Here is an 18,598-nt window from a genome sequence, read left to right as displayed (position 1 = left end):
GCATTTATGCAAAAATGTTCTGTGAGGATGTCTTCAATGCATTGTCATTTAATTAGCATCTGCATACTAATGGATTGGCCATTCAGGTGGGATGGTGAACCGCTGGATGCTAAGTAAAGGGCACTGCAATGTCATAAATGTATAATTGAATTAATGAGTGAAGAATCCACAATTTACTGGTTGCAATGAAAGAAGATAACTAAGATTTTATTTGATCAACACTGGGCAGAATTTTTGGCTGGTCAGGGCATTGTGATCAAGATTTGTTTTTGCACATACCTGAGTTATTTCCTTTACTGGCAGCATCTGTGGAGAGGGAAGCAGAGTTAATGTTTCAGGTCAGTGACCCTTCTTCAGAACTGGCAAATATTAGAAATGTAAAAGTTTTTGAGCAAGTAAAGCGGGGGTGTTTTTAGTTATTTTTTCTTTTTTCTTCTGTATTTGTTTTATTTTAGTTTGTTTAGTTTGTTTCTATTGTGCCTACCCACTTTTTTTTCATGTTTGTGCTTGGGGCCAGGGCTGTTCATTTTTCTGTCAATTAACACCCTCTCTGTACTAACGCTTTGTCTTTCACCACACCATTAACATACCATTTGCCTTTGCTCCATGACCTTCTGGTCAGTTATTCTCTGTGACCTTGTCCTATCAACACCTCTTTTGTTATCTCTTGCCACACCCCTGCTTTACTTGCTAAAAACCTTTTACATTTCTAATATTTTCCAGTTCTGATGAAAGGTCACTGACCTGAAACGTTAACTCTGCTTCTCTCTCCATAGATGCTGCCAGACCTGCTGAGTATTTCCAGCATTTCTTGTTTTTATTTCAGATTTCCAGCATCTGCAGTATTTTATTTTTATTTCCTTTACTTCCTGTTCCATATTAATGACTATGCTTGGGATCAAAACATATATGTCAGAGTTCACTTTTTAGCATTGGGTTATTCAAATGACTCCAATGAATGAGAGCTCAATATTAAAATGAGAGCTGGCTTCAGAACAACACAGAAGTTATATAGTTCACTTCATTGCTTTCTGAATAAAGGAATGTTTAAGAGCCTGTGTAGGTTGCTTTAGGTTCCACATGGCAGGCCTATCCCTGTGTGTCCAGCGCCCAACGTTGACAGTTGGAGATAAGCAAACAATTCTGCCCGAGTATAATTTGAAAACGGCAGATATTGATTTCCTTGAAAGCTCATTTGGAAAATATACTGCTCAGGGTGGAAACTGAATCACAGAGTGCACAAAGGACGCAGATCATCATTTGTTTTATGCTGAGTCAGCTGTGCTTGGCTGAGCTGGTAACTGGGACTACCATTAGTCTCCATATCACTGGGAAAGGCAATGGACAACCAACCTGCTCAGGGAAGATATTAAGTGACTTCTACTGGAAAGTGTTTGTATGTGGCCAAGCACGGGATTGAGATGTCTGCAATACCATTCGCAATTGAACATTGCAGATCAATCTGCTGCCTCGGGATTGTTCTAGAACAAGCCCCAGATGGTACCACAAGTATTATTTGTAGTGCACTTGTTAATATGTTTGTATCTAATTCCTGTGTTTACTATTTTAATAGTGGTTCCTCTATCTAAAATAACTAGGTTAAAATAGCACCCAGAGGAATGGGCCTAAACATTTCACGCTATTTTTAAATATTCTGGTTAAAGTGGTGTTTTAACCCCAGGAATGAGTGTTTTCAGAAGGTAGAGGGGAAAAAGTGGCAGCCCATACTCTGCAATAGAGGAGGAAATAGTTTTTGCACCCCAGCACAAATGCTGGGCAGTTGTGTTTCACCGTACTGAACCTATCACTAATGTATCTGAAGTGAAAAATGTTGCCAAGCATATAAGATTGGATTGTGTCACCAGGACACGCAACTGACTGATCCTCTGTTCCGACAACTGTAAAAGAAGCTGGGAATTTTGGTTCGTTTTGGTGCAGCAGCACTGACTGCAGTCTCGACTGGGTTAATGGTTTAGTCCACATGTGTAGTAAAATTCAAACAGCCTGCACAGAATAGCAACAGCAAGTGGCACTTTCAGACTCCCACCTGCTTCTACCTGTGCAAATGTGTCCACTCTGCTGTTGTCTGGAGCATTCTCTCTCTCTCTCTCTCTCTCTGTGGTTCACAGTTTTGTATCACTTTCTATGCCAGAGCTGTGGGAATGTGTGTAAGGAGATGGGAATTCTGTGGTTTGCATGTTGACTGCCCAGCACAGCATGGGTCAAATATGTGTTTGTTAACCAGCTGTGGCTGCAATCTATTTTTTTGAAGAAAAATAGCTGGAATTATTTAATAGATGTGTTGTATACCTCAGTTAACTACTTCAGTTCATCTAATGGATTAATAATTCCTAGTTTTAATGCTTGAGGAATACATATTTGTACCCGAGATGTCGTAATTTCAACACTGTACCTCACAAAAAATATTTATTCAGTAAAATCTGTAGGAGCCAGCATTGGAATCCGTGGCAGTAGAGAGAGAGTGACGCTGGAGCTTTAAGCTCCGCTGAAGTGGGAGTCCTCAGGTCAGTTGATGGAGTGGGAAATTCTGGGGTCTGACAGAATTAAGGAGGTGAATCACAGGGTCTGGCAGGACTAGTAGGTGGGATGGGTGAAACTAGGATTGTGGGGTCTGTAAGAACTGGGGAGGGTCCTGGGTTCTGGCAGTGCAGATTTCTGGTTTCGTAGCTTATAGGATGGGGTTTTAGGACTCTGTCAGCATTGGGCAGGTAGTAGTGGTGTTTGGCATGGAGGTGGTTGGGAGGGGTGGAAGAGAGAGATTGCAGGAAAACACTGTTTCCCACCGCCCACCGCCCCCGCAACCCGTGCCCTTACATATATGCAGCATGTGTCCCCTCTCAATCCATTTCCTTCAAATCCCAGATTTCTGCCCCTCAGTTTGATGCCCCCACCTGTTCTGTGCAACCTCCCGCTCCTGCCATTACTGTGTGCTGCTCACTAGTACCAGCTGCACAGCAGATGGGAGGGCGTTGGGTTTAGTGGGAGCCAGGTGTCTGATGGGAAATGTGAGCAGGTGACCTGTGAGGCAGGTTTGCTGGCAGTGGTGGTTTGTAATGTTAAAATGCCATTGATTGTAAGCAGCATGATAACTGCGTAGGAAGTCATTCTGCATCTGAAGCAAATGTGTCTAAATAGCACTGATAGATTAGAGCTTGACTGGTAAATTCATATCTAGGATCAGTCATTAGTATTCGACCTCTGATTGCGTACTGATGAGATGCATATCCCTAGTTGGATTGGATGGCCTGTTTCTGTACTGTACATTCAATGTAACTCTTGTCATGCAGTCCCCCACCTGCCAAGAATGAGGCACATTAATTTCGCCACATGAACATTGATTTTTAAACTGTCTTGGAGTAAAGAAAGAACTTGCTTTTTAAAAGAAAGCAACACCAGATCCTTGACTGGAAAGACATTTGCATATTTACAGACGGTGCTTAAAAGGGACAAAAGACCATTTCCTGACATATTCAATCCACAATGGACTTTTGATCACCAGACTTTGAGGGTGGAGGAGCTCGCGTTCCAGGTTGACTGCTAAGATGGCCGAATACACAAATGGACTTGGCCACACACCCCCAATCACATGACTAACCTGCTGGGCAACCTGATTTTTTTGAATTTAAACTTGCCACAGAGTTTTTAGAAGACAGAAAGCTGTTTGCTCCTGGACTGACAAGGCCTCTCGTGGCTGGGTCGCCGCAGCCTCTCCTGTCTGCTCTCATCCCACCAGCTTCGGAAACCATTGAAGACATATGAACCCCAAGAGAGAGAAGTTTCCTACAGTGAACAGGTTTAAGAAGAATACTGGGCCCCAAAAAAAAGCAAGATCTACCTGCAAGCTTGAAGCACAGTAACAACTATCCCTCTTCAGAGATTGCCTCAAACCTCTCTACTTTATTTATCTTCTGGTCTTTTCTATTTATATTTGCATCTGTGCATGCATGCTAGTGTAGGGCACGGCCTGTATCAGTAGGCGTTAACCGAATTAGAGTTTAAGTTTTAATAAATTTCACTTTTCTTCTTTAAACCTAAGAAAGCCTGTTTGTGCTCATTTCTTTGCCTTATAATTGGAAAGCGGTGAACAAGGATTCATCAAGGGGGAGCTAAAACGCAGTGTGTTTAAAATTAAACCCTGTTACAGTATGACCAGGTGAAGGCTAAAAGTGACCCCTAGACACCTTCCTCACCTGGTCGTAACACTCTGTAAGGCTGCTTCTGCACAGGCAAAACCTCTTATGCAGACTATTTGAAAAGTGACTTCTCTCGCTGTCATTTTGGGTTTTCAATTTCTCCCTGCTCGGTAAGTGTTTGACACGAATAGGGGAACTAGTGTACGTGTCCAAGCACCTGTTTGAACCTCAGATTAAAATACTTCCTTTTAAGGCTGAACCTGTGAAGCCACTTCAGTAATAGTGACTTAAGTAAAACATATCTCTGTGATCCATACTGATAATAGATTAAGAGCTCACTGCAAAGGCTTTTGGCCTACTTAATTCCTCTGAGTTTGGCTCACTTCATCATCAGATTTTCTTGTAATCTATATTTAGAAGTTTCTAAAGCAATTCACTTACCTCCCAGTAGGTGAAAATTTCCACCAGTTTTAATTTTCTGCCCTTTGTAATATGATAGTGAGGCGGGCCACTAAAAGTTGCGTTTAAGGCAGCAGAACCTTTTTTTAATAACAAATACCCCATCTTCTGTGAGAGTTGACTGAAGCCATGCCTTCAGAGGGCCAGGACTAGAATGTATTTCAGTGGTATTTGAAGAGGTTTATGCCTGTGCACTATGAATCCAACCTGCTCATAACTGCTTAAGAGTAGTTTGTGCCCACGTGTTTCCAGCGTTCAAAATATTCAGTGACTAATTGTATTATTCTGCTTAGAACCAGCAACCGAAAAGTGAATGAAACACCTCAAACCTGGATTTATAGCCACTGCTGAACCCTGTGTCAGCCTTCAATTTGTGGTGTAAAGAACCCAGCCCACTCTTAGGAATAATTATCTTGACAATGGCACTGAAAGAGTTAAAAACAATCCAAGTTCAGAAGTAGAGTGTCAATTGTAGGCTTGTGAACATTTACTGTGCAGTGTATTCCCCCAATATCTCTCTCTTTTATAAAAAGAGACACTATCTATTCTCTGATCAGGAGATGTTCCTGTTCTAACAGTAGGTTGTTTGTCTGCATCACGGTGAATCCTCTGGGGTACATCCGGTAACAAGATTTGCATGTCTTTGTAGTATTCTGATGATACGTGCAGTGACAACTGAAAATGGGTCAGGTAAAGCCACCTTCAATTACCACATAAATAGTGAAATGGAGTGACAAATATATTTAGACTCACCCAGAGGAAATTTATCTCAATCATTCTGTAGTCAGAGTGGAACATTGTTCACTTTGAAGTCGGCAGAAGTGTAATTGACTGCAAATTGTCCCAAACTTAAATGTTGTTATATTTCTAGAGTGATTTTAAAATCTTTTATTTTTACAGTACAATGCTTTATTGAGGGAAAAGAAACACTTGTGTCTTTGTGAAGATGTTTGTTGTACTGATTACAGTTTAACAGGTGAGTCATGAAATACTCTGGAAATTCACTTGCTCTGTGGGATTTCATTTCAATGTAATTGATACATTGCAATATTGTTTGCAAAATTTGCAATGCTGCAACATACTGCATTTTGTGTGTTGCTTGCGCTTTGGAGTTTATATAAATCAAGAGAAACCAAAATACTTTATTTCATACCGAATTCTTGTGTATTACAGTCTAAAATAATCAAACTAATTATCATTTTGGAATCCCTAGTTCCAAGGTATGCTCTAAAATGGTGATACTGACACGAGAGTGGAAATGGAGTTGATGTCTGAAATCGTGTGTGGCGTAATAATGCATTGTATGTGACCAAAACGGGAATTACTAGCTTTGTGTTTGGATCATTTACAATGGAGACTTCCTTCCCAAATTTCAAAATAGGCAGGAGGCACCCTGTGTGTAAATTGAGCAGGGTCTAGTTAAGATAAAAGTGCTTTGATCAAGGCGTTAATTGAAATATAGATTCGGGTTCATGGAGTCCAGGCAATGGGGATGAAATTGGTCTCTGTTAGTCACGCGCAACAGGTTCAGAGCAAATTAGCAGCCTATTTTACATTGTGCCTGTTTTTCTATTTTATTGAAGTCAGTCACCATTGTGCGAAACCAATTCACTATGAAGCTGTTTTGTGCTAAAGGTGAAGACCAATTTCACCCTCAGCATGTTTTACTTTTTATGACTAATCCTAGGGATCATCTTCATCACTAGAGATTGACAATATTATTTGTAAAGGAATTAAATTGTATAAGATGGGAAATTAGGTCTTCTGGTGTGTCAATGTCTTGACATAACATCATATCTCCAAAGACTATGGACTTTCTTCTTTTATTCATTTGTAGAATGTGAGCATCGTTGGCAAGGCCAGAATTTATTGCCCATCCCTAATTGCCCTTGAGAAGGTGGTCGGTGAGCTGCCGCTTTGAACTGCTGTAGTCCTTGTGGTGTAGGTATACCTAAAGTGCTGTTAGGGAGGGAGTTCCAGGATTTTGAACCAGCGACGATGAAGTAACGGTGATTGCTGCCCTTGTTCTTCTAGGTGGTAGAGGTCATGGAAGGTACTGTCGAAGAAGCCTTGGCACATTGCTTAGTGTACCTTGTAGATGGTACACACTGCTGCCACTGTGTAAAGCCTGGCTACCCGACTAGACCCGACTATATGTGTCGGGTTTGGGTCGGGTCGAAATTCCGAGTCCAGCATTTGGACTCGGGTCAGGTCGGGCTAGACAGTGCTGTTTCCATGAAATCACGGGATCAAGCTTACCCATGATTCCCCACAACTCCAGCTGCAGGAATAGCCTGCTGCCGGAACAAATGAAGGAGATTTGTGTCGTGTCAGGTCGGGTCGGGCGCGAAAAAATATGAAAGGGTTTGGGCTGGCTGTGGTTGGGTTGGGCCCAGGTCGGGTTTTAATTTTATACCCGAGCCAGACTTTACCACTGTGCACCAGTGGTGAAGGGAGTGAATATTTAAGGTGCGTGGATAGAGTGCCAATCAAACGGGCTGTTTTGTCCTGGATGGTGTCGAGCTTCTTGAGTGTTGTTGGAGTCGCACCCATCCAGGCAAGTGGAGAGTATTCCATCACACTCCTGACTTGTGTCTTGTGGATGGTGGACAGGTTTTGGGGAGTCAGGAGGTGAGTTACTCGCTGCAGAATTCCCAGCCTCTTCTAAGAAAACGGAAAAGGTAGCCGTTTCATCCCAAAGGAATTGTAGAGGTAGCTTTCTGCAAGAGAGCTCTTGTGGTCTAACTCCACCAAAGTATTGTGCTGTTTAATAATTTTTCTTTTATTTTGCTCTTTTACCCAGTCTCCCAATGCCTCAAATTGTTAAAGTTCTCCTTCTATTTAAGTCCCTTCCTAGCTCAACCCTCACACTGCTACCTCCTCCAGCCCTAAAAAGCCCCTCTCCCCGAACTCTCCATTCCTTTGAAAGGTCTTTTTGTTGACTCACAATTGGCAACCTTGTCTTCAGCCACCTGGACCCCATACTTTGGAATTTCCTCCCTAAACCCCAATGCCGTTCCACCTTTTTAAAAATTCTTTTTTAAAAATTCCTGTGTTCCTTCATGAGATGTAGACGTGACTGGCAAGGCCAGCATTTGTTGTCCATCCCTAATTGCCCATGACAACTGTGTGGCTTGCCAGGCCATTTCAGAGGGCAGTTAAATGTCAACCACATTGCTGTGGGTCTGAAGTCACATGTAAGCCAGACCGGGTAAGGATGGCAGATTTCCTTCTCTAAAGGGCATTAGTGAACCAGGTGGGGTTTTTATGACAATCGATGATAGCTTCATGGCACCATTACTGAGACTAGCTTTTAATTACAGATATTTTTATCAACTAATTGAATTTATTAATTAAATTTAAATTTCACCAACTGCCATGGTGGGATTTGAACCCATGTGCCCCAGGCAGCAGCCTGGGCCTCTGGATTACTAGTTCAGTGGCATTGCCACAATGCCACCTCCCTCTTCTCCTTTCAGACCCTGCTTTTGGTTGCCCCCCACTAATATTTCCAACCTTGGCTCAATGTCCATTTTTTTGATCACGCCTTTGTGAATTGCCATAAGATGTTTTTCTACACTCAAGAGGCCATATAAATGCAAGGAATTGATTATGGTGGTGGTAATAATAATGAAACAGTATACTACATTATGAGACTAAACCATTGTTCCAAATAATATTTTGGGATATAGTATATAAAAGCTATTTGAGGCATGACATATGGAAAATGTGGCATGCTTGGCAAGAATGGGTGACTTTGAACCTATGTTTGCCAAAGCTCTCAAACACTGGAGGTTCCCTTGTGTCATCTTTGGGTCTGTTGGAGACTAAATGATAGAGATTGATTGCTATTATTAGTCAACAACTCCATTATCATTGTATCATACAAGCACTAGAATGGTAGAAGGCAAACTAGATGAACCATAGTCTTTTTTCATTGAGCAATTCCTAGGTTATTCAATCACCTTAGATGATCAAAAGCATGAGGACCATCCTTAAGTAGTTCATTGCAATTTATCATAAGTATGCTATTTTTGCTAGGCTATACTAATCTAAACAAGGTTTCCATTAATCAGAGAAATGATCTTGTTATAGAAATTGTTGTCTAGCCATTTACATCAGCAAACTGTGTATTTGGAGTGACAGTGTCTTCAAATGCCTTTTTTTAAAAAAAGTGTAGATTACGGAGGGAGTTTCTTAAGGTAAAAACATGATAACAACATTTTTTTCCTCGACAGTCAATTGTTGGAGCAGTTTTGTGTATTCTTGTGGCATTATTACTACTTAAAAGGAAGTCACTCTCCCTCCCTATCAGTGTTCTGAGAATAATGAATAATTGTGCCTGCCATTTAATTCCAGCAGCATTATACCCAATCCTTTGGGTGTTTCAGCCATTCTACACATTGGCAATGTGTGACTAGTTCACCTAACAGGTAGCCATCTTTATTAGTTTGCATGTTGTGGATTCTTGCGTACAGGAGAGTAGTTTTTCCAATTCCACCCCTCCCCTCACCCCAACTACATGGAGAGTTTATGTTAGTTTGAAGTTTAAATCTGTCTCACCTTAACTGAACTTTTCAAATCAGCTGAAAAAGAAAGTGGTTTGGGATAACTTTGAAATAAAAACAAGAAATGCTGGAAATACTCAGCAGGTCTGGCAGCATCTGTGGAGAGAGAAGCAGAGTTAACGTTTCGGGTCAGTGACCCTTCTTCGGAACTGACAAATATTAGAAATGTCACAGGTTATAAGCAAGTGAGGCAGGGGTGGGGCAAGAGATAACAAAGGAGAAGGTGTAGATTGGACCAGGCCACATAGCTGACCAAAAGGTCATGGAGCAAAGGCAAACAATATGTTAATGGTGTGTTGAAAGACAAAGCATTAGTACAGCTAGGGTGTTAACAGACTGAAGATTGAACAGCAGCTAGTACAAACATGAAAAAAAACAGTGGGTAAGCAAACTGAACAAACTAAGATGAAATGAAATAAACATACAAAAAAAATTGGAAAAAATGTAAAAAAGAAAAAATAACTGAAAATAAAAGTAAAATGGGGGGCTGTCATGCTCTGAAATTATTGAACTCAATGTTCAGTCCGGCAGGCTGTGGTGTGCCTAATCAGTAAATGAGATGCTTTTCCTCGAGCTTGCATTGATGTTCACTGGAACACTGCAGCAAGCCCAGGATAGAAATGTGAGCATGAGAGCAGGGGGGAGTGTTGAAATGGCAAGCGACCGGAAGCTCAGGGTCCTGCTTGCGGATTGAGCGGAGGTGTTCCGCAAAGCGGTCACCCAGTGGGTGTTTGGTCTCCCCAATGTAGAGGAGACCACATTGTGAGCAGCGAATACAGTATACCACATTGAAAGAAGTACAAGTAAATCGCTGCTTCACTTGAAAGGAGTGTTTGGGGCCTGGGATAGTGAGGAGAGAGGAGGTAAATGGGTAGGTATTACACCTCCTGCGATTGCAGGGGAAGGTGCCATGGGAAGGGGACGAGGTGGTGGGGGTAATGGAGGAGTGGACCAGGGTGTTGCGGAGGGAACAATCCCTTCGGAATGCTGACAGGGGAAGGGAGGGGAAGATGCATTTGGTAGTGGCATCACGCTGGAGGTGGCGGAAATGGTGGAGGATGATCCTTTGAATATGGAGGATGATGGGGTGGAAAGTGAGGACAAGGGGAACCCTGTCACGGTTCTGGGAGGGACGGGAAGGGGTGAGGGTAGAGGTGCGGGAAATGGGCCGGACACGGTTGAGGGCCCTGTCAACAATAGTGGGGGGAATCCTCGGTTGAGGAAAAAGGTCATATCAGAAGCACCGTCACGGAAGGTAGCATCATCAGAGCAGATGCGTCGGAGACGGAGAAACTGGGAGAATGGAATGGAGTCCTTACAGGAGGTAGGGTGTGAAGAAGTGTAGTCAAGGTAGCTGTGGGAGTCGGTGGGCTTATAATGGATATTAGCAGACAACCTATCCCCAGAGATGGAGACAGAGAAGTCAAGGAAGGGAAGGGAAGTGTCAGAGATGGACCATGTAAAGGTGAGAGAAGGGTGGAAATTGGAAGCAAAGTTGATAAAGTTTTCCAGTTCAGGGCGGGAGCAGGAAACAGCACCAATACAGTCATCAATGTACCGGAAAAAGAGTTGGGGGAGGGGGCCTGAGTAGGACTGGAACAAAGAATGCTCGACATATCCCACAAAAAGACAGGCATAACTAGAACCCATGCGGGTACCCATAGCAACACCTTTTACTTGAAGGAAGTGAGTGGAGTTGAAGGAGAAGTTGTTCAATGTGAGAACAAGTTCAGCCAGGCAGAGGAGGGTGGTGGTGGATGGGGACTGGTTGGGCCTCTGTTCAAGGAAGAAACGGAGAGCCCTCAAACCGTCCTGGTGGGGGATGGAGGTGTAGAGCGATTGGACGTCCATAATGAAGAGGAGGCGATTGGGACCAGGAAACTGGAAATTGTCAAAATGACGTAGGGTGTCAGAAGAGTCACGGATTTAGGTGGGAAGAGACTGGACCAGCGGAGAAAAGATAGAGTCAAGATAGGAATGAATAAGTTCAGTGGGGCAGGAGCAGGCTGACACAATGGGTCTGCCGGCGCAGTCCCGTTTGTGGATTTTGGGAAGGAGGTAGAAGCGGGCAGTCCGTGGTTGCGGAACCATGAGGTTGGAAGCTGTAGAGGGAAGATCTCCAGAGGAGATGAGGTCAGTGGCAGTCCTTTGGACAGTGGCTTGATGTTCGGTGGTGGGGTCATGGTCCAGAGGGAGGGAGGAAGAAGTGTCTGTGAGTTGGCGTTGAGCTTCTGCAAGGTAGAGGTCGGTACGCCATACAACAACAGCACCACCCTTGTCTGCAGGTTTGATGACCATGTTGGGGTTAGACCTGGGAGAACGGAGTGCCTCAAGTTCAGAGGGGGACTGGTTAGAGTGAGTGAGGGGGGCAGAGAAATTGAGATGACCAATTTCTCGCTGACAGTTTTCAATGAAGAGATCAAGAGTGGGTAAGAGGCCAGGGGGAGGGGTCCAGGTAGAGGGAGAATGCTGGAAGCGGGTAAATGGGTCTGCTAGACGGGGGGAGGACTCCTTGGGATAACTTTGGCCTGGCTCATTGATTGGCATTTTTCTGCTCCCCAGTACGAACCCTATTACTAACTGGAAGAATGAAAATTGTGTGATTGGCACAGATTTCAAATAATAACCCTCAGGGTATTTCCTGAAAGACGTCCCTTGGTTTTACCATGGGGAGGAACCTAACTGCACATCCAGCATTGATGTGAAGTATCTTCTCCATCCCCTATGCAAGTGAAGCAATTTTCCCAAATATTGCACAAGCTGTATAGACTGGATATGTCTCCTGCTGGGAAACCACTGGCCCTACTATAACTGTAACTTGTGTGCAGCTAGATTTTTCAGTGATTCTTCTGACTGTCCTTCAAATTTCACTAGTCAATAGTCAATAGGCAGAAAAAGGTTTATTAAGGGTTGATATTAAACAATTTCAGCAGTAGTTGGAAGCTGATGGGTTATGAAACTCACCAGTTTAAGTATGCTTGCACAGAGTTATGCATATAGGCTGTGTAATGCCACACCGGCTGTTCACAGTACGGTAGTAATGGTACAATGCAACATAACTGTGCTATCACTGTCGATAGGAAGTCATAAGTATGGAACTAAAGACCAATGGAAGTTTGAGTGATATAAAATACTCAGACTGTAACTTCCAAAAATAAACTTTTTGATGGAATTTCAAAATGCCATTGACAGAGGGGTTTCTGGTTTTTTTAAAAAAAACTTTGTAAATGCAGAACTTAGGGTTCATGCTTAAAAGCTGGCAAAAAAGCCAAGGAACTCAAATACAGTTGTTTGTACTAAATAATTTGGCTGGTTTTATTTTATTGTGAGGTGCTCTTTAAATGCTTCTTCTGGAAAGTTGAAATAAAGCTGATACAATTGGTTATAATTAGACTCCACTTATGAGCTGTATATTATCAGAGTTATTGTGTTACTTAATGTCATTGTGACTTGCTGACACTATCCATTTTGCTGTTTTTTCTCCCTAGGCCATCATTTGGGGCCAAATCAAAGGTAACCTGATGCTATGAAGCTCTGTAGGGAGAAATTAATAGGTGAGTAAATCTCCTCCTATTGAAATAGAAATAATGCACTGGGCACGATGATCTGTTTCTGTCAATTGTTGCGATAAACATTTGTCTCTAGTAAACATCATTATATGAACAAGAACGCTGTGCAAGTGATATAAGCTCTAACAACTCACCAAGGCTTTTATCTCAGAGACTGAGCACAGTGTGACTGAGGATCCATTATGGAGTGGACAGGCTGCTTTTAACTGCACAGCATGCTGGCAGGGAGAGATAAAGTGGATCGTGCGTTTTGCTTTAAAGGTTATTGTTCACTGGAGTAATTGGAGATGTGTGTAACTGTGTTCCAGCTCATCGTCTGGTTCCCACACAACATTATGTAGCGCAGGCTACCTTTAATGTTTCACTTCAGCGAACCGTAAAGAGAACCATCTCCATGAGGTTTCATAGCAACCTTTTCATTTGTTGTCTGTAGTTGTAGAATTCTTCAGTAGAGACGCTGGCTTTTGATAATAGGCGTTTTTGTTGTTTTACCTATGTGTATCTTAAGGGTTCGAGTGGAGCCTGCAGGTAAAATGCTTTTTCATTCAAATATGTTCTCCTTTGCTACTTGGTACAGTATTAATTTGCAATTTCAGTAGATCATAGAGTTGTGCTTTTATAATGTTAATTCATTGTTTTACACCTGGCGTAAAAGATGAATCCTCATTTCTACAGAGCTGGTGATCTTATTGTGCTGTAGAGCAGCCAATTCTTTGCTGATGCCTCTAATTTTGTGGTACTCATATAGTAAATAATTGGTGTGCTGTGAATTGTACATTTTCGATGTCCATTTGCTTCAATAGTTTTAACAATTAACAACAGATCCTTTCTTTTAGTTGCTATTTTATATAAGATTTCTTAACAGTCACTTTTGTGTATTGAAGCTTGTTTAAAATATCAATGTAGAAGAAAGTCATTTGTGTTAACTCCCCAGCTGTAACTACTCTAATCCCATTGCTCAAAGTAACAAGGTCAGGTATTAAAATTGATCAAGACTTCAACAATTTTGCTGTAAAATAGTTATAGCAGTGCAATCTTTAAGGCCTAATGTTGTCCAATAATATTTAGAAAATGGGTGTATTAAGCTTGTTCTGTTCTGGCTGCCAGATAAAATATTGCCTCTTGGCCTTTGCTACATTATTGATCCCCAGGAAGTGTGGGCTCATCGGCTTAGCAATGAGAGGTACTAAAATCGAAAAAGGGAGGAGTTGAATAAACTCCAACCTTCAGCTCAAAAGCAGGCTTTGTAAACCTTTTTATGTGTCACTTCCTGTCCTGTGCATCAGCTTTAAAAATACATGCCAACAAACAATTGATGCACCAGATGTCCGTGTTTGATTTTCCCTACCACTGCCAACAGGACCATAAATAATTTTTTTAAAATCCCAAATGCTTATATATTGCATGGCTTGTTACACCCAGTCTGAAGGAGATAAGTAGTCACATTAGGGAGAAAAATGTGCGCAGAAGAAAACCTTTTCCCCTGAATTGGCATGCTACTTGTTATGGGGGAAAAGATTCAGAATGTGACAGAAGGGTTAAAGCTTATGTATGTTGTGACATCAAGGGGATAAGGGACATTGCATCCAATTACATTGTACTTTTGAACGCTAAACACTCTAGTTAAATAAAGAAATACTCTAGGACCAAGTTCTACAATGGGCTTATGCCAATGTTATCATCCAAAAAAAACGTATTCTCCACAAAAGGCTGATTGTGGCCCTCCATTAACTTCAGGGTTTTATTAGAGATGCACCACAAATTCTGTCTATAGATTTTTAAAAAAACTTATTAGCAGCATGCACTTAGCTTAGTTGCCTCAGTCTAGATCACTTGGTACAATGGGCATGTAATAATATGCTTCAGATATCATCAGTGCTATCTTGGCCAAAATGGCTATTGGTTCACTTAGCTGGTTATATTCATCCTTTTCATTTTGGGTAGACTCATGAGGGTATGAATTCTGATTTGGTAAAAGAAAAATTAGAAATTTTAATGCACTAATACTACATTTGTGCATATGCTATTTGTCGGTCATTGAATGGGTTAACTGCGAGTCTAAATAGTGCATGCAGGAATGTAATAGGAGTCATTAAGTTGCTGAATGGAATTTCTCTGCTAGTTTTGCTGAACCACAAATCAAGGACACTGGAAAAGGAGAACAAGTGACCTGTTTCTCAGTCACCATCAATATCGACCATTAGGTGTAAATGTCTAGCTTGCACCTTGTGCCTCTCCACAGCAAGGCAGCTGAGATTTAGAACTCACAACTTGGGCAGATTAAAGCTGTATACATTAATTTATTGTTAATGATTGTTAAGGACATTGTTAAGGAGGTTGGTTAGCAAAATTAAAGCACATGGGATAGGAGGTAATATACTGGCATGGATTAAGGATTGGTTAATAGGCAGAAAATAGAGAGTAGGAATAAACGGGTCATTCTTGCGTTGGCAGGCTGTGACTAGTGGGGTACCACAGGGATCAGTACTTTGACCCCAGCTATTCACAATATATAACAATGATTTGGATGTGAGGACCAAATATAGTATTTCCAAGTTCGCGGATGAGACAAAACTAGGTGAGAATGTGTGTTGTGAGGAAGATGCAAAGCGTCTTCAAGGGGATTTGAACAGACTTAGGGAGTGGGCAAGAACGTGGCGGATGGAATATAATGTGGAAAATTGTGAGGTTATCTACTTTGGTAGGAGGAATAAATGTGCAGAGTATTTCTTAAATGGTAAGAGATTAGAAAGTGTAGATGTACAAAGGGACCTGGGTGTCCTTGGCAATAGGTCACTGAAAGCTAACATGCAGGTGCAGTAAGCAATTAGGAAGGATAATGGTATGTCAACCATTATCGTTAGAGGATTTGAGTACAGGAGTAGGGAAGTCTTGCTTCAATTATATAGAACCTTGGCTAGACTGCAACTGGAATACTGTGTGCAGTTTTGATCCCCTTACCTTAGGAAGGATATTATTGCCATAGAGGGAGTGCAACGAAGGTTCACCAGACTTGTTCCCGGGATGGTGGGACTGTCCTATGAAGAGAGATTAGGGAAACTGGGCCTGTATTTTCTAGAGTTTCAAAGAATGAGAGGTGATCTCATTGAAACCTACAAAATACTTAAAGGGATAGACAGGGTAGATGCAGCTAAGATGTTTCCCCTGGTTGGGGAGTCTAGAACTAGGGGACACAATTTCAAAATAAGGGAGTAGCCACTTAGGACAGAGATGAGGAGAAATTTCTTTACTCAGAGGGTTGTGAATCTTTGAAATTCTCTATCCCAGAGGGCTGTGGAAGCTCAGTCATTGATTATGTTTAAAGCAGAGATTGACAGATTTCTAAATACAAATGACATAAGGGGATATGAGGATAGTGTGGGAAAAAGGCATTGAAGTGGAAGATCAGCCATGATCATATTGAACGGCAGGGCAGGCTCGATGGGCTGAATGGCCTACTCCTGCTCCTATGTTCCTATGACATTTGATACTCAGATACATCTTAGACATACATTCTGAAACAATTTCCCATTTCCCCTCCTAGTTCTTTTATCAAATAACCTATTTAATGCACTTCTTTGGAGGTATATGGGTTTTGCCCATTCTGTACTCTTGCTAACAACCACTATACCCACTGGTTTCTCACTTTCTCTTCCCTCTTTTGAGTGTGCTGACACTTGCTGAGAAATGGCTCGAAGGACAGTCTCCAGTTTCCTGTCGAGGTCTCAAACACATTGAATTTGATGAATAGTAGGAATCCAAGCTGAATCTTCATCTCCTTGAGCCAGAGCACTGGGGCAAATTGTGTCCCAACAGAGGTCAACTAAGGCAGCACAGACTTGCAATCAAATCACCTGCTCTGTATGCTTTAGTACTATTCTAGATAGTGCTGTACCCATAGATGGAACTTTTTCACCTATCCTGACTCTTTTATAGAAATGTTGCTGCTGTAAAAAGTTGAAGGTGCTTGATAACTCAATATAAAAACCTTTCAAAGTATTGACATGTGAAATGGTGTGGAAAAATGTGTGTCCAATAGCAAAAGTGAAAGATTCATTTGCAAGTCTCTGGACCCGATTCAGCATAAACAACATATAAAAGCATAACAAAGAATTCAGAGACTCAGTTGATTGGCAGGAGCGACAGGTGAGCTACTTGGTAGAAATATCCTGTTCAATTTTCTACCCATGCACCATTCACTCAGCATCTTTCTCCAGAAAGCTGTGACCTGAAACTCGACGGGAAATGCAGCCTCCGTCTTTTCACAAAAAGGCCTTGTGTGGCATCATTGAGCTGTTCGTGGGAGCAGTGATATTTTAACTTGGAAAAAGGAATACAAGGTACACATAGTGGGTACTGCTATTTAATAATAGAAATTCCATAACATTTCTATGAACGTTGTGACCCAGAAAGCCAAAATCCAAATCATTAATTTCACTACTGGTAGCAGTTACTCCCTTGGATTAAAATTAGATTGGTTGATTGCTCTTGTAATGTATTTTGACCCATTCATCTTTTAAAAGGTGTTTTGTGGTAATCTCTTTATGGTTTTCAAATTGATGCAGATCAAAATTTAGTGCGATAAATTAAATGTGCTGTAAATTCAAGTCGATTGTGATAAAAAGGGACCAAAGTTTTTAGATTTTAAATGCTTGCCACTCAACTCCAACCCACCCTCCCTGGAGTTAATCTGTAATAACAATTCTTTCCTGGGGATTTTAATATATTTGTAATAATGATTAATCCTATACCAAGAAGCTGTGTGCATAATGAAATAAGTTAGCTCAAAAAAAGTTCTCCCTACTGGTTTGATGAATTGAAGGAGCTATTTAATTAGAAGTGGATTTTGAATAGTATTGATATGTATTATGATAAAATATATTTTTAAGGCAGGCATACAGTATGCAGATTGGTAATAAAAAATCTGTAACACTGATGTACCCAAGGACATGTTTAGCATTTCCGGTTAACCAGCCTTACCGTTCAGCTGTCTTATTTAAAAAATGCCCATCATGTTGTGCTGAGCATATAGTTCTGTTTGCAGCCAATAATTCATTGGAAAGAATGTCTTACTTTGACATCTCCAAATAAAACTTTAACTTAAGACGCATAGGATTAAGAATTTTTTCAGCTGTTGATTCTTGTGATTAATAAAAGCTTAAATAGCACATTCAGAATAATTTATTGTCTGAGCTATGTTAGAAACTATAATGGTCACAACCCATAAACCCTGTTCCTCGAATCAAAGGCATTATCTATAATCATGTGTAGCATCCCACTCGCACGTAAAGTACAGCATAATTAGCTTTGTATCCCCACAGTAAAAACACAGCTCTTACTTTTTTAGGCTTTTTCATATTAATGCAATTCAACTGGAAAAGGTTGGGGGCCACAGCTGAGATGATAAAGAGCCGCATGCAGCTCCTGCTTAGACATTGAGTCCTTCCCTAGCTCTTTTAATAACATCTCAACAATCCGTTTAACATCTGTGTATGATTCACATTGTATTACTGTATGTGTCCCTTCCAATTATTACAGTGTTACGGACAGGTGTTAAGGGATGTGGGTGGTTCCCACTGTTCACTTCCCAACTGACGGAAATCGTGCTTTATTAAAATAATGCTTTAGACCCTGAATGTCTTTAGGGTCAAATAAATAGACAAATGACAGGTTTTCTAGTAGGCAAAAACAATTATTTAAATCCAAAAATGATCGCGACACCACTCACGCATGCATTCACTCTCCCATGCACTCTCAAAAGATAGAAAAGTACAGAGTAAGAGGTGTTCAGAGTTCAGGTTGTAAAAGTCTGTTGTTTCAGGAATAACTTGTGGGATCCCCTCGGGAG

At 41.4% G+C, this 18,598-nt stretch overlaps 1 protein-coding gene across 11 annotated transcripts in view; it reads left to right on the top strand.

The window, feature by feature from the left end:
- atp8b4 (ATPase phospholipid transporting 8B4) overlaps positions 1-18,598 on the top strand; it is a 251,477-nt gene that overhangs the window by 75,735 nt on the left and 157,144 nt on the right. For 9 of the 11 annotated variants that reach the window (XM_068017953.1, XM_068017955.1, XM_068017959.1 and 6 more), the window contains one exon: positions 12,670-12,735. In XM_068017953.1, coding sequence (XP_067874054.1) covers positions 12,708-12,735 — 28 coding nt within the window. In that variant the 5' untranslated portion in view covers positions 12,670-12,707. Of the gene's footprint in view, positions 1-5,513; positions 5,590-12,669; positions 12,736-13,229; positions 13,279-18,598 lie in introns of those variants that run through there. The other 2 variants (XM_068017954.1, XM_068017951.1) reach the window with 2 other exon arrangements.

Source organism: Heterodontus francisci, chromosome 38 (assembly GCF_036365525.1).
Source record: "Heterodontus francisci isolate sHetFra1 chromosome 38, sHetFra1.hap1, whole genome shotgun sequence".
NCBI lineage: Eukaryota > Metazoa > Chordata > Chondrichthyes > Heterodontiformes > Heterodontidae > Heterodontus > Heterodontus francisci.
The sequence above is the reverse complement of the archived record's forward strand: the minus strand, read 5'-3'. Positions and strand labels throughout refer to the sequence as shown.